Source organism: Abramis brama (genome assembly GCF_963993115.1).
Source record: "Abramis brama genome assembly, chromosome: 11".
Taxonomy (NCBI): Eukaryota; Metazoa; Chordata; class Actinopteri; order Cypriniformes; family Leuciscidae; genus Abramis; species Abramis brama.
Window position 1 is genome coordinate 15,903,576 of NC_139973.1, and position 12,478 is coordinate 15,916,053.

Here is a 12,478-nt window from a genome sequence, read left to right on the forward strand (position 1 = left end):
AATGTAATGTTGTATCTGTTAATATTATTTTGTGGACAAGCAATGAACAGTTGTATTTTTTATTTACTAGCATTAACAAAGATTAATAAGATTAATAAATACCGTAACAAATGTATTACTCATTGTTAGTTTTTGCATTAACTACTGTTATTAAACGGCTCTGTGGAATACTTGATTCTGATTGGTCAATCGCGCCATCCAGCCGTATGTTATGTAAGGGATAATGTACATCCAGCCGGTTGTTATCTCAGAATAAACCCCCGACAGGGTGATGAGGACCCCGACTTCAGTAACGATTTTTAATACAATTCAAGCCAAAACAACAAAAAGATAATAAAAAAAACAAAAAAATCTAAGTATTGCTTAATTTAATTCACCCCATTAAGAAAGAACCAGGATTCCCAGAGTCTTGGAAAAAAATGGACAAAAGATGTAGCTTTTGTCCAAAAGATATGGACAAAAGATGTAATTTTAAAAGTGATTGCTGGACCTGAAAAAGTCTTGTAAATGAATAAAATCTCTATGGGCAATTTATTAATTATGCCAAGCTCTACAATATTGTATTAGGTAGAGCTTGAGAGTAAAAATGATATATATTTTTAAAATCCTTATCAAGAAAACCACAAACAAGAAGTCATTGGGCCTTCACTGTTGTTGGGGACAATAGGGGCCTTGAACACAATTAGGTTTGGAATGTTTTGAATTTGCTTGTGAGGTAGAGACTTGAGTCTATATTGACTCTTTCATTAAACCGCAAATTAAATTTATTCAGGTATGTCAAATTCCAAATTAACCGGGAGCCGTTACTGTGATTCCTGTGTTCCTTTTATGAGACTTATATTAGTGTGTTTATTGACTGCTTGTGCATATGACTGTGTAATTTAAGATACATATTCAAAACAGAGCTGTAATATACTCATTTACAAAATATAGTCATTGTTTGGTTTGGTTGAATTGACTGCAAGGGATCTTTGTTTAGGTGAAATATTGAAACCATAATAATAGCCGTGTGTTTTCTTTTTTTATATCAGTTTTCTTACCTCAAAGACCTTCCTCTCAAGAGTTTCACGTTTGTTGAGAGGGTTCTCAAGTTACAAGCTGCGAAATTCCTCTTTGGCCTGGGCAAAGCTGTGAAAGCCATCGGGGCGGTTTGAAAAACAAACCCACCACACCGGGGAAAGACCTGTGCTGGTGCCCGGTGTGCTATTTGTGTTTGTGCCTGTGTTTATTTTACAAGAAGGGTCTGAAATGACAAGTTTCTTCTTTCACTTAGTTTTCCACAGCTTCTGTGTCTGGAGCTTTATTCACAAAGGTGGGGCTCATCCATACATCACCCAAAGTTTGTTTTGCTTTTTATAAACATGCGCTCGTGATGAAATTCCAGACTTTAGGTGAGTGCGGACATGTGCCGTTTCGTCATCTTTAATGTGGGTGACCACCCTGACCTCAGACTGCTCCTCAGACTCATCACACAGTGACTAAAAGAGTTTCTTCTCTTCTTAAGTGTTAAAGATCATCAGTCCTCCAGATGACAAGTGATTTTTGGATCGAGTGGGAATCAATCACGTTGTTATGACACATTCCGCAGCGATATTCCGTGTCAGGATTGCCATGGTAATGAGGCGCGCAAAGAGCAAACATCGTCATTGTGAGGAAATTTTGAGCTTGTAGGCTATTTTCGATGGTTTACAATGGTATTTAATCTTCCATGTCTCATTTAGCTGAATTACACAAGGCTTACACAAAACATCTGCGGTCCTATTTAAGCAAATGTTTGCTGCGGCTTTTGTGCAGTCTGTAATGTAATTGTTGGCTGAAGATATTTATCTAATGTTTGTGCCCACGATGAGCATCTTGGCCAAACATTCAATGCAACTGTACATTTAGGTAAAAGGTACTAACTTAAACTTGAAACGCTTAGAGAAATCCACCATAAACTTGATTGGTCTGTGAATATTCTCTCATTCTCTAGGAATTCTGCCACCAAAGGAATGACCTGGTGTGTAATCTCAGTTCTGAAAGAAAGACATAATTGGTATAATTTACATAAATGATTTAAATGAGCATAATGTGTGGGAGTTGACCAGAGGTTTTTTTTTTTTGGCCTGCACCCCCCCATGCATTATCCAGTTCCCTTAACGAATCAGTGAATTGTTTTAAATGATTCATTCAAATAAACTGATTCATTAGAACGAAACAGACCTTTGAAGAGAATGTTTAAATTCAGCTCACTCTGCTGTAAAGTTGTGTTTGCTGCACACTGTAAAACAGTGTTTTGTTGTGAATGCGTGTTGGGAAAAAAGTACTCTGAACTTTTTGTAAAATATTTTGAGCTACTGTCACAATGCTGAAAAATTACAGTAGCATCTCTATTTTGAGTTAGTTACTCCCTAACACTGATATGCATTACTTGGATAAAAATAGACTTTGTGTACAATTTTGGGTGAATACTGATAAATTGCCGTTTCAGTCTATGTGCTCCTGACTTATTTGTCACCTTTCAGCAACTGTTCTCTCTTCTTATCTACACAGAGAATCTTCAACTCCTTTGTGTACACGGAGAAAACTTCAAATGGTGAAACAGAGGTGCAGCAGGTGAGTTAAACAACATCCCTTGATACTGAGTGTGTGTGTGTGTGGTCTAGAGGGGCAAAGGACACCCATTAAAATTCTACTGTTGCTGTCTGGCTGTCTTTGAAGCCATCTTTGTGCTTTCGACTGCTGCAACACTAATTCCAACCTCTATTGACTGCACCGTGTCCCTCCCTAACAAGCTCTTGGCGAAATGAGATGGTTGCTCATCCTTTAGCTCTTCCTAACATCAATGCATTTGGCCCATGATCAAAACTCTCCGATTAGAAACAATTTTTAAACTCTGCTGCAAAATGAAACCGTTTCAGTTTCAAAAATGTCTCTGTCAATTTGGATAATATGGAACAGAAACGAAAACATGACAACTATGCATTTATAATGTATTACTGTTGCCAAAAATATAACATCCCAGAAACATAATAATCACTGCAATAATGATCCAATCATAGACTCTTAAGCATTTGCCTGTTTAAATTCAAAGAGTGCCTTTTTTTGGACCGGGCAGTGTATAATAATGAACAAAATTGGATAATGGTACCTTCATTTGTTTGATATCGGTTTATTATTTACAAAAGTTGGCTTGTTTTAAGATTTTTAAATTCGAATAATTGTGCGAGCTACCTTCGACCTTTGGATGTCCTTCAGAGATAATACCAGGGCTTCACTTGAATTAAGAACTAGAAACCTCACAAATAATGTATGTATAGTTAAAGGTCCCATGACATGCTACTTTTTGTAGGCTTTAATATAGTCCTTAGTGGTCCTTAGTACTGTATCTGAAATCTCTTTCCAAAAATTCAGCCTCGGTGCAGAATTATAGCCACTACAAGCCAGTCCCAGAATGAGCTTCCTTCAGACGGGCTGTTTCGGTGTCTGTAGCTTTAAATACTAATGAGGAGGAGAAAGGCGGCGCAAGGTGGAGGGTGGGTGTGGCCTTGACCATCTTGCGCAACGGTACCATGCATGTTTGTTTATGTTGGATATATTGCAATGGCACGAAAACACGCAGTCGTTCAAGCATTTCAGTTTGACCCAGAATCTGATCCAGATGGAGAAGCAACGGATGAAGAAGTTGCAACTCAGCGGCTCCAGCAGGACGTTTCCGAATGGTTAGTTTAAAATATTATGTCTGAATACGGTACTTTATTCGGATGGTTTACAGTTATTATCATGTAGCTAACGCAAACCTACTGTTGCCTTTTCATGAGAGATCTGTAACGTCTGTAATTTATCTTATTACAATTACATCAAGCTCTGCGATCTTGAAATGCGGATATCGCGCGCGCCATATAACCAACAGGAAAACGGTTATCCAAATAACAAAGAAGTGTACAACACTCGCGTTACAGTATGTGTAACTTGATGCTGTCTACCTTTACATTAGCGCAAGTAACTGCATAGCTGCATAGCTAATGTGACAGCCACATTCTACGTGTATCAAGCTAGGTAACCAAACAGTAAAGCAACGCACTTATATATAATTTGTTGACTTACTTGTCCGACGTTCAGCAAGCCCAGCTCTGTATTGACCATTCGATGTTCATTTGTACATCCAATTATTGAGCAATTATTATGCTTCGCTCGCTCAAAAGCTATGATATCTCTCGTGGACAAACTAAAATCGCGCGCGCGCGCGTTCTACTTCCTAGCTTATTTTCTCATGGGCGAGAAATATTCTCTGGGCGGGCAAAGCAGAGAAAGGGGAGGTAACATTTCTCCTTATAAAGTCATAAGGAAGAGATTCAAGATCAGCCCGGTTGAGCTTCCATTTTCTCAAAGGCAGAGAAAAATAGCAAAAGCTCGATTTACACCGATTTAAATTTCTAGAAACTTTGGGACCATATACAGGCTAGGGGAACTCATATTAATGTTAAAAAACCTCAGAAAGTGGAAATTTCATGTCATGGGACCTTTAAACATTTTCCCAAAATCCTGTTGGATCTGCTCAATATAGTTTATTTCTCAAAATGAAGGCATTTTTGTTATGCGTTCATAAACTCTGCTGCTTATGTTTACATGCCCCTTGCAGAACCTGCAATGATAATTTTTAACAAGACAAAACAATAACATAATTTATATAATTTATCCTGTTCAAAAGTGAACATATCTTTGGTTTCATATACTTAGATTTTGTATGTTGCCTCCTTGAGCATCAATAACTTCTTAATTGTCAATTTATCTTGCGGAATACACCTATATATGTTATGTTGGTTTTCAAACTATAAGCACTATTTTTATGATCTCTTTTACTTCTTTCTTTCTTTTTTAAATTTAATTATGTTTAAAATGTATAATTTGGTGAAGTGTATGCACATTTATGAGCACAAGCGTGTGTGCAGCACGTGTATCATAATAACCTTAAAAAAAGTAAGGCCACAATAACTTTTCAATCTAAAACTATGGGAATGCATTACTTTCCTCAGTCAGTTTTAAGACAGTAGGCCTGTCATGCGCTAGTGTGATTTATTCTTGCCATGGGCTTCTCCCTCATGCCTACTCCAGCTTCTGTTTTTGCTGTAAGGCATAAAGAGCTTTCAATGTTAATGCACTCTATTCTGACCAGCCTCAAAACAAATCAGCATGAGTGGCAGCCACTGCGCGCATACCCTCCAAATGTGTTTCTCAGCGACACACACACGCCCTGAGCAAGAACGGACAGGTTGTTACTCTTCACTTGGGTTTCCGTGCCAAGAGAATCCCTTTTGTGAGAATTATTCCTGTACGCTGTCTCTCTTTCTCTCACCTGCAGCTATTTACCGGCTGCTGGTGAGAGATTAAGCCGATCGCTGGCAGGTTTTTCTAGTGACACCTCGACAGCTAATTGCCAAACAGGGTTTTTGGGGGTGGACGCTGATAAACCGTTCTGCCTGCTGAGGCAATCGGGACCTGAAAGTGTTTGATTATGAAGTGAGTCAGGCTTTGTCATGCTATAATGCTGTTTTCTTGTTCCTCATTAATTGGCACTGGGTGTACTCCTATAAAAAGAGAAGGAGATGCAGACAAAGAATTATATTGATAGTGATAACTCACTTATCAGCTTTTCAGACTTTGTTAGGTGTTGCCGACTAAGACTAGGCTGAGTAGTTTCAGAAGTGTTATATTCAAGAGGAACATGTGAAAGTTATGTAGTTTTGTGTGAGGTACAGTGCTACTCTACTAATACCCTAATGAGAGTTAGGTGACATGTAGTTGCAAGGGCGTAGATTTGGTTTGAACATTGGAGGGGTTGAAGTTTGGGTATGCCTCCTGATATTGTGATCATGGTATAAATATTGGGGGGGTTGTAATGCATAGATTTAAATATTGGGGGGGTTATCTCCCCCCCATCCCCCCCACAAACTACGCCCCTGTGTAGTTGCAAAGTTACTTAAAGTTAGTTGAATGTCTAAAGTGGACCATCAAAATAAATTGTAACCCACACTCAAATGTAACATTTTCATAGTATGATTTTTTGTAAAAAAAAAATTAAATATTAATATTTTGTGGTATGGTGATGCAGTCTATTTTTGGCTCTAAAAGCTGCATTGCGTTAAATTGACCTAGTTTCAGTTTCTGTTTATTAGAGCTCTTTAGTTTGCTGTTCAGAATTAGTATTTTCAGGACTTGTGAATAATGAAGAATAATTGTTGTTGATTTTGATAAAATGAAGTCTATTGTTCTATTTTGTTCTGGAACACAAATAACACTTTTCAACCGTTGTGTGCTTACAATGGTTATCCACTTCAGGCGATTTTTAACCACAGACCTTATTTTTCCAATAAATTTTAAAACCGTCTTAAAACCCATTAGAAATTGCTTAGGAAACCCAAAGTGAGTTAGCCTTTGCTGTGAAACGATTAATCGCGATTAATCACATCCAAAATAAAAGTTTGTGTTTACATAATATATGTGTGTGTACTGTTTAATTATTTTGTATATATATATAAATACAGACCACATGCATTTATACATTTAAAAACAAAAATGTTATTTATATATCAAATATTTATATTTCTGTATAATATAAATTATATATAAATATATATTCAGTATATACATGCAAATATTTCTTAAATATATACATGCATGTGTGTGTATTTATATATGTACAAAATAATTAAACACAGTACACACACATATAATTTGTAAACACAAACTTTTATTTTGGATGTGATTAATCGCGATTAATCGTTTAGCCATGACATTTCATGTTTGAGCAGCTCAGATTGACACTAGTTTTTGAAAAAATGATTTGATATCAAGTCGTGGTTTCTTTTGTACTGCTTTGAATTGTGTTTTGCTCTGTTTATTATTTTTTTATTTGAGATTCTAGTTCTAGTTTTATGATGCATTGTAAAGGTGATAAAATAACACCTTTAGATCTGTAACTACAAATCTCATTATTCTGGGTTCCTCTATAAAATGTGACTTTCATTAGTTGCTCGTTTGGCAATGCTGTCAACATCTGCCAGTCTTTTGCACACGCACACACAGTAATGAAGGCCTGGCACTGCCGTTCTTGCAAGTTGAAAAGGAACCCCAGAGGAAAACGGCACCAATTAGGATCATGTCCATGTCTTGTAGAAACACAAAGACAAAGCACGCCTGTCTTCTCTTAACGTCACCATTTTAATGAGATCGCACACAGACCTCGTCAAATATCCCAGACTAATTTTCACACAGCTTGTTAGATATTTTTTGAATTAGGTCGTTTTAGGGCTGCCAAATTATGCCAAAAATCATAATTATGATTATTTTGGTCAATATTGAAATCACTATTTAGCACGGTTATTGGTGGCCAATATGATCAAAATCTTATTTCATGATACAAGTATTTTTAGATATCAGACACAATTAATTAATTTCACAATTAATGAGAGGCTACTTCAGGAAAAATTAATACTAACTAATGTAGCTACAGAAGACAAGTAAACAGTCTGAAATACAATAAGAACAAAGAGACGAATTGCAAACAAAATGGACAAATAAATAAATAAATGGTGCTTTAAGTTTTTCAGGAAGATGTACTAACAGTGGTATTCAGATAATACAGTAGCCTATAACAGAAACTGAATAAAGTAAAATAACACTGCATAGACTTCACTGTATAGGCTACATTAAATATAGATTAATCATTATTAAAGCTACAAAATGTATTTCATTCAAGAGCAGTGAGTGATTGTATCCTTTGTCTTTTGCTGTTTGATTAACATTGGGGGGGGTTAAATAGAATTTTATGAAGTTTAGTGACAACATGTTACAATGTTTACATTGTACAGTGACTGGTAGGATACAGTTTTTATTATTGCTTGACGAAAATTTCAAGATTTCAATTCCATTCTTGTGATTTGATTCCGACTTTGATTCAATATTGACTAATTTGGATACATGTATATTTTAAATTTTATTTAAAAAAATAATCTCACCTAATGCTGTAAACATAGAGGGCCCAATCTGCTGGTATTATTAAAGGTTAAAAATAAATTAAATTAAATATAATGCAGTTTTTGGTATAATAACAATTATTTAATGACATAAGTAAAAATATAATAAATATGTAATATAGTGCTCAGCAAAATCTCCTCTAGCTATTTTTTCTATTCAGTTAACATGATATGGTCATTAAATGGCTTTCCTGAGGTAAATGTAACGTTATGTGACATAATTGTTCTCCTGCTGTTATATTGACCTCTTTCCGTGGTTGAAAAACACTAATTGGTCGATATTATGTATACTTTCGGTAAGTTGTACTGCATCTTTAAATAAAAAAGTAACAGATGATCGGTTCACGTGCACTTGAACTGAGGCGCTCAGTGATCTGTCACGTCACATTTACAAGCGCCAAACATATTTTTGTCTGAATTTCGTAATAAAATTGACGAAATCTAAGAGCTGAGAATTAGTTTAATATTAAAAGTAGGTACCTCTTTGCTCCGCAATTTTTCTGTGCGTGAGAAAATGGATGTGTGGCGTGAGAGCGTGTGAAAAGTGTCAATTGCGTGAGTCTCACGCTCAATGCGTGAGAGTTGGCAGCCCTGAGACCGAATGCACGGATCCAATATTCTGTTACACACGCATTTTCTTTTTCAACTGTTTTCATTCATTTAAGATATAATCGTCTGTTTACAAGGATACTTACCCAAAGGCACATTTTTGTGTGTTGGCTATTTGACCATTTAGCCGCAAATCCACAAGGTATACTATACAAAATGACAATTAAAGTATACTGCGCGAGCCCACAGTATACTTTGCTTTTGCGCGGTCCACTCCAACTGGGAGCGTGCTAACAGAAAGCAGCCTGGGGAACAGTGTCTCTTTCGCAAGATTCAGCTTAATGCTCTTTTATCAAGCACGTCCCGCAGTTTAGCAAACAGCTGACTGCATTTTACAACAGTCACTTATTCGGCTGATTTGGATGTTAAGTTTGGCTTAGTGAGGAAGGAAATAATCGTTTTACCCCCATTATCTTGTTTTCATAATCGTTGGAAGCCAAAATCGAAAATCAATTACTATTATCGCAAAGCCCTAGGTAATTTCTTCGATATTAACTGTAGCTTGTATGTTTCATTTTTGATTTTAAAAACAAAGCCAGTCTTTTACCAAAATTCAGTGTCTCCAGGAATGTGAGCGCAATAACTTTAAATGATCTTCTAGCTCATTCGACACTTGAAAGCTTTATTAGATTCTCTGAAATTAGATGTACTGCTGTTCTGGATAATGGTGTTATTTTCTGACCTGTCTAGAACTGGAACGTTTCCCTTGGATCATGAACTTGAAAGAACAACATTCAAGTTTAGCAGTAATGGCTGAAACAGGCATCTGATTGGATGTTCGCGGCCAATGGGTCATGGTACATTACTTCAATCCAGGACTTGGAGGAGGAAATTTATCTTTCTTTTTTTTTGCCTTAAAATTAGACTCTTATGAAAATTGTTGTTAATGCAAGAATTGTGTTGTGTGTGTGTGTGCATTTTTTGGTTTACTAAAACATCTAGTGAGAAGAAAGCAGATTATGTGTCACTAATTTATGTCCTGTGTGGGGGAAACTCTTTGGTGAGCTGTTGCTCTACTTAATAACTTTCTCCAGGGAACTCCAGTATGTATTGGGTAAACCAGAATTCGCAGAAACATGGTTAATCAGCCGTAACTCCTTCACACAAGTGCAGTATAGACTTGAAGCTAAAACAACATCAGTTTTCTGAAACCCCTTCTAGTTTATGAACTTAGATTTCCAAAATGCACCAAACCATTTTCCCAATGCCTGTGGCACTGCAGCAGCTGACAATGCATGTCTAATGGTGATCGATTACTAGTCCCAAGGTTAGTTCAAGCTCTCTTTGATGTAGAGTGCAGGCCCAGATTTTGAAAGTGAATTAATCTCTGCTTATTTCACAGGGCTAATGGAAAGAGACTTCTCGAACAAGAAGTGTGTGTATCAAAGTGATATTTGATCATTTATGCTGCATTTATACAAAATGACAGCAGTTAACTAAATTAAAATTCTCAAACATCGTCATCACTTTCCTCCTCACTATCTTCTTTTCTCTCGAACATGGTAGATGATGATGATTTTATTTTATTTTATTAACATTAATGACACAGACAACAGCAGGAATATTAGGCTGCTGTCACTTAAGACCAAGTGCACAGACCGAATATATTGACACGCATCCGGTTTCTTTCTCCACTGACATAACTAGAGAATACTTGCAGAGACAGGTATTTTGTCATCATTCACGATTTTTGCCTCTTCTTCCACATTTATAATTGTTTGAATGTGTAAATTGGAAAGACAAAAGACATCCGAATGATAAACTTTCATTCTGTGGTGGTTAAATTTAGCAGTTAATCCGCGAATCACATGCATGCCGAACCGTGGGGCCTGGTCCGTACGGATCAACTGTGATCCGTTGCACCCCAATAATCAATGAACACACTTATCATCATGATTGCTATCTTACCAGAGATGGAGAGAAATCCCACTGCAGTAAATAAAGTGTTCCTCTCCCCAAAAATGTTGGTACAAGTGCTTCCCTACATGTTTTATCATGCATGCGCACACAACCCCTGTTAATATGTCTGTTTGTATTGTTTTCAGCTAGCGAAAAAGATCCGTGAGAAGTTTAACCGGTACCTGGATGTGGTGAACAGGAACAAGCAGGTGGTTGAAGCATCTTACACGGCCCACCTCACGTCCCCTCTCACAGCCATCCAGGACTGCTGCACCATCCCTCCCTCCATGATGGAGTGAGTACTTGTTAATTACACCTTTAATTTCACTAATCTAACTTTTTTTCCTCCCCGGCACTTCCAATGACAGGACATTTTAAACAATTTGCACACCTTTAAGTGCATTTAAAGCATGTTGAATCTGTGTGAATGTGTTGCGTCGTAGTCTGTATGTGTAACGGGTGTGACTAAGCTCATGTCAGTGTGGGTGAGGAATGCATTTTAAATGCCACGAATATTGTTTAAATCAGTGAAAGGCAATGATGAGTTAGCCGAGTTGTCAGACTGCACTTTTTGCTGTCTGTTGTCTGCTTTGTGTCTCGATTGTCCCTCCCTTCTGTCTGTCTGACTGACTCTGTCTCACTCACACATCCAGTCTCATAGGTTTGGCTCTACTCTCCTGAATTTCCGTCTTCTCTGCAAGCCTTTATCTCTGTTTGAAGGATTCTTCTCAGTCATCCAGTGACCTTCTCAGCTGTCTCTTTCATTTTTATCTCGTTAAATATTTTTTCCTGTCTGCATTTCCTCACTATCATCTGACATTTTAAAGGTTCTGCTGGTTATTATGAGTAAATTAAGTTGTTTACCTCTGTTTCTTCCCCCCCTCATACTTTTCCTCAGCTCTGTCAGAGAGAGAGAGGGAGAAAGGCCATGTTTCCACATGCTTTGGTAGAAATTGAATTAGATAATAGACTAGATTAGAAAAGAGCTCCGGCAGTCATGAAAATGTGGAGGTATGTAAAAAAAAAAGAAAGTAAATTGTGATTAGCCGGGTTTCCATTACAGATTTGCGCAAAACTTTTTGCGATGTTTTCTAAATGTTTATAAAAAACTATTGCGAAATGACAGTGTTTCCATTAACCGATGCTATGCGACCAAAACATTTATTTCTCTCGCGACAAGTCATTTAAAAAATCATGGCAACGGATGTTAGTTGGTTTGAGTATGTCCGCATAACATACCGCGCCATCTTTTACGTACGCCAGGTGACCTGTAAATGCGGAAAAAACTGTTTCCATTGTTGTTTTGGGAAATATTCCTTTTTCGAATTGCCTGAAAAACAATCAGGTTGTTCCAACCAAATGTAAGCGTAAAACGTTTTTGCAAAATTGACGTATTTCCATTGGGCGTATTTTCAATTCGCAATTTCAATTTACGCAATTTGAAGGGTAATGGAAACGCAGCTATTTTCAGACCTGGTAAAGTAGTGGAAACAAACAAAATAGAAATTAGGCCAGTAAGATTTACTTTTTTAATGTAATTTTATTGAGCAAGGATGCATTAAATTGAGCGAAGATGACAGTAAAGGCATTTATAGTGTTGCAAAATATGTCTTTTTCAAATAAATTCGTTTTTTTTACTTTCGATTTTCAACATTGATAATAAGAAAATGTATTTTAAAATGTAATAAATTAGAAAACTGCTATTCAAGTTAAAATAATATTTCACAGTATTACTGTTTTTTTAATGTATTTTGATAAGTTAAATGCAGCCTTGCTGAGCAATAAAGACGTTCAGAAACATAAAATATATATATATATTGTGTATACATATACATCAGCTAGAATTTGCTCTCTATCTGTCAAATTTTAAAAATCCTTTACTCTATTCCTCAAAAATAAGTTTGTTTTGTCAAAATGTGCAGTTCTCAAAAGACTGTTTTGGAATATGTTTCTGC

The 12,478-nt window shown here is 36.6% G+C and overlaps 1 protein-coding gene across 1 annotated transcript in view; it reads left to right on the plus strand.

Annotated features, from left to right (window-relative positions):
* Positions 1-12,478, plus strand: part of cachd1 (cache domain containing 1) — a 73,492-nt gene that overhangs the window by 25,185 nt on the left and 35,829 nt on the right. Inside the window, exons 2-3 of the mRNA XM_084128435.1 lie at positions 2,533-2,595; positions 10,670-10,818. Of these exons, the coding sequence (XP_083984561.1) occupies positions 2,533-2,595; positions 10,670-10,818 (212 nt within the window). The remainder of the gene's footprint in view (positions 1-2,532; positions 2,596-10,669; positions 10,819-12,478) is intronic.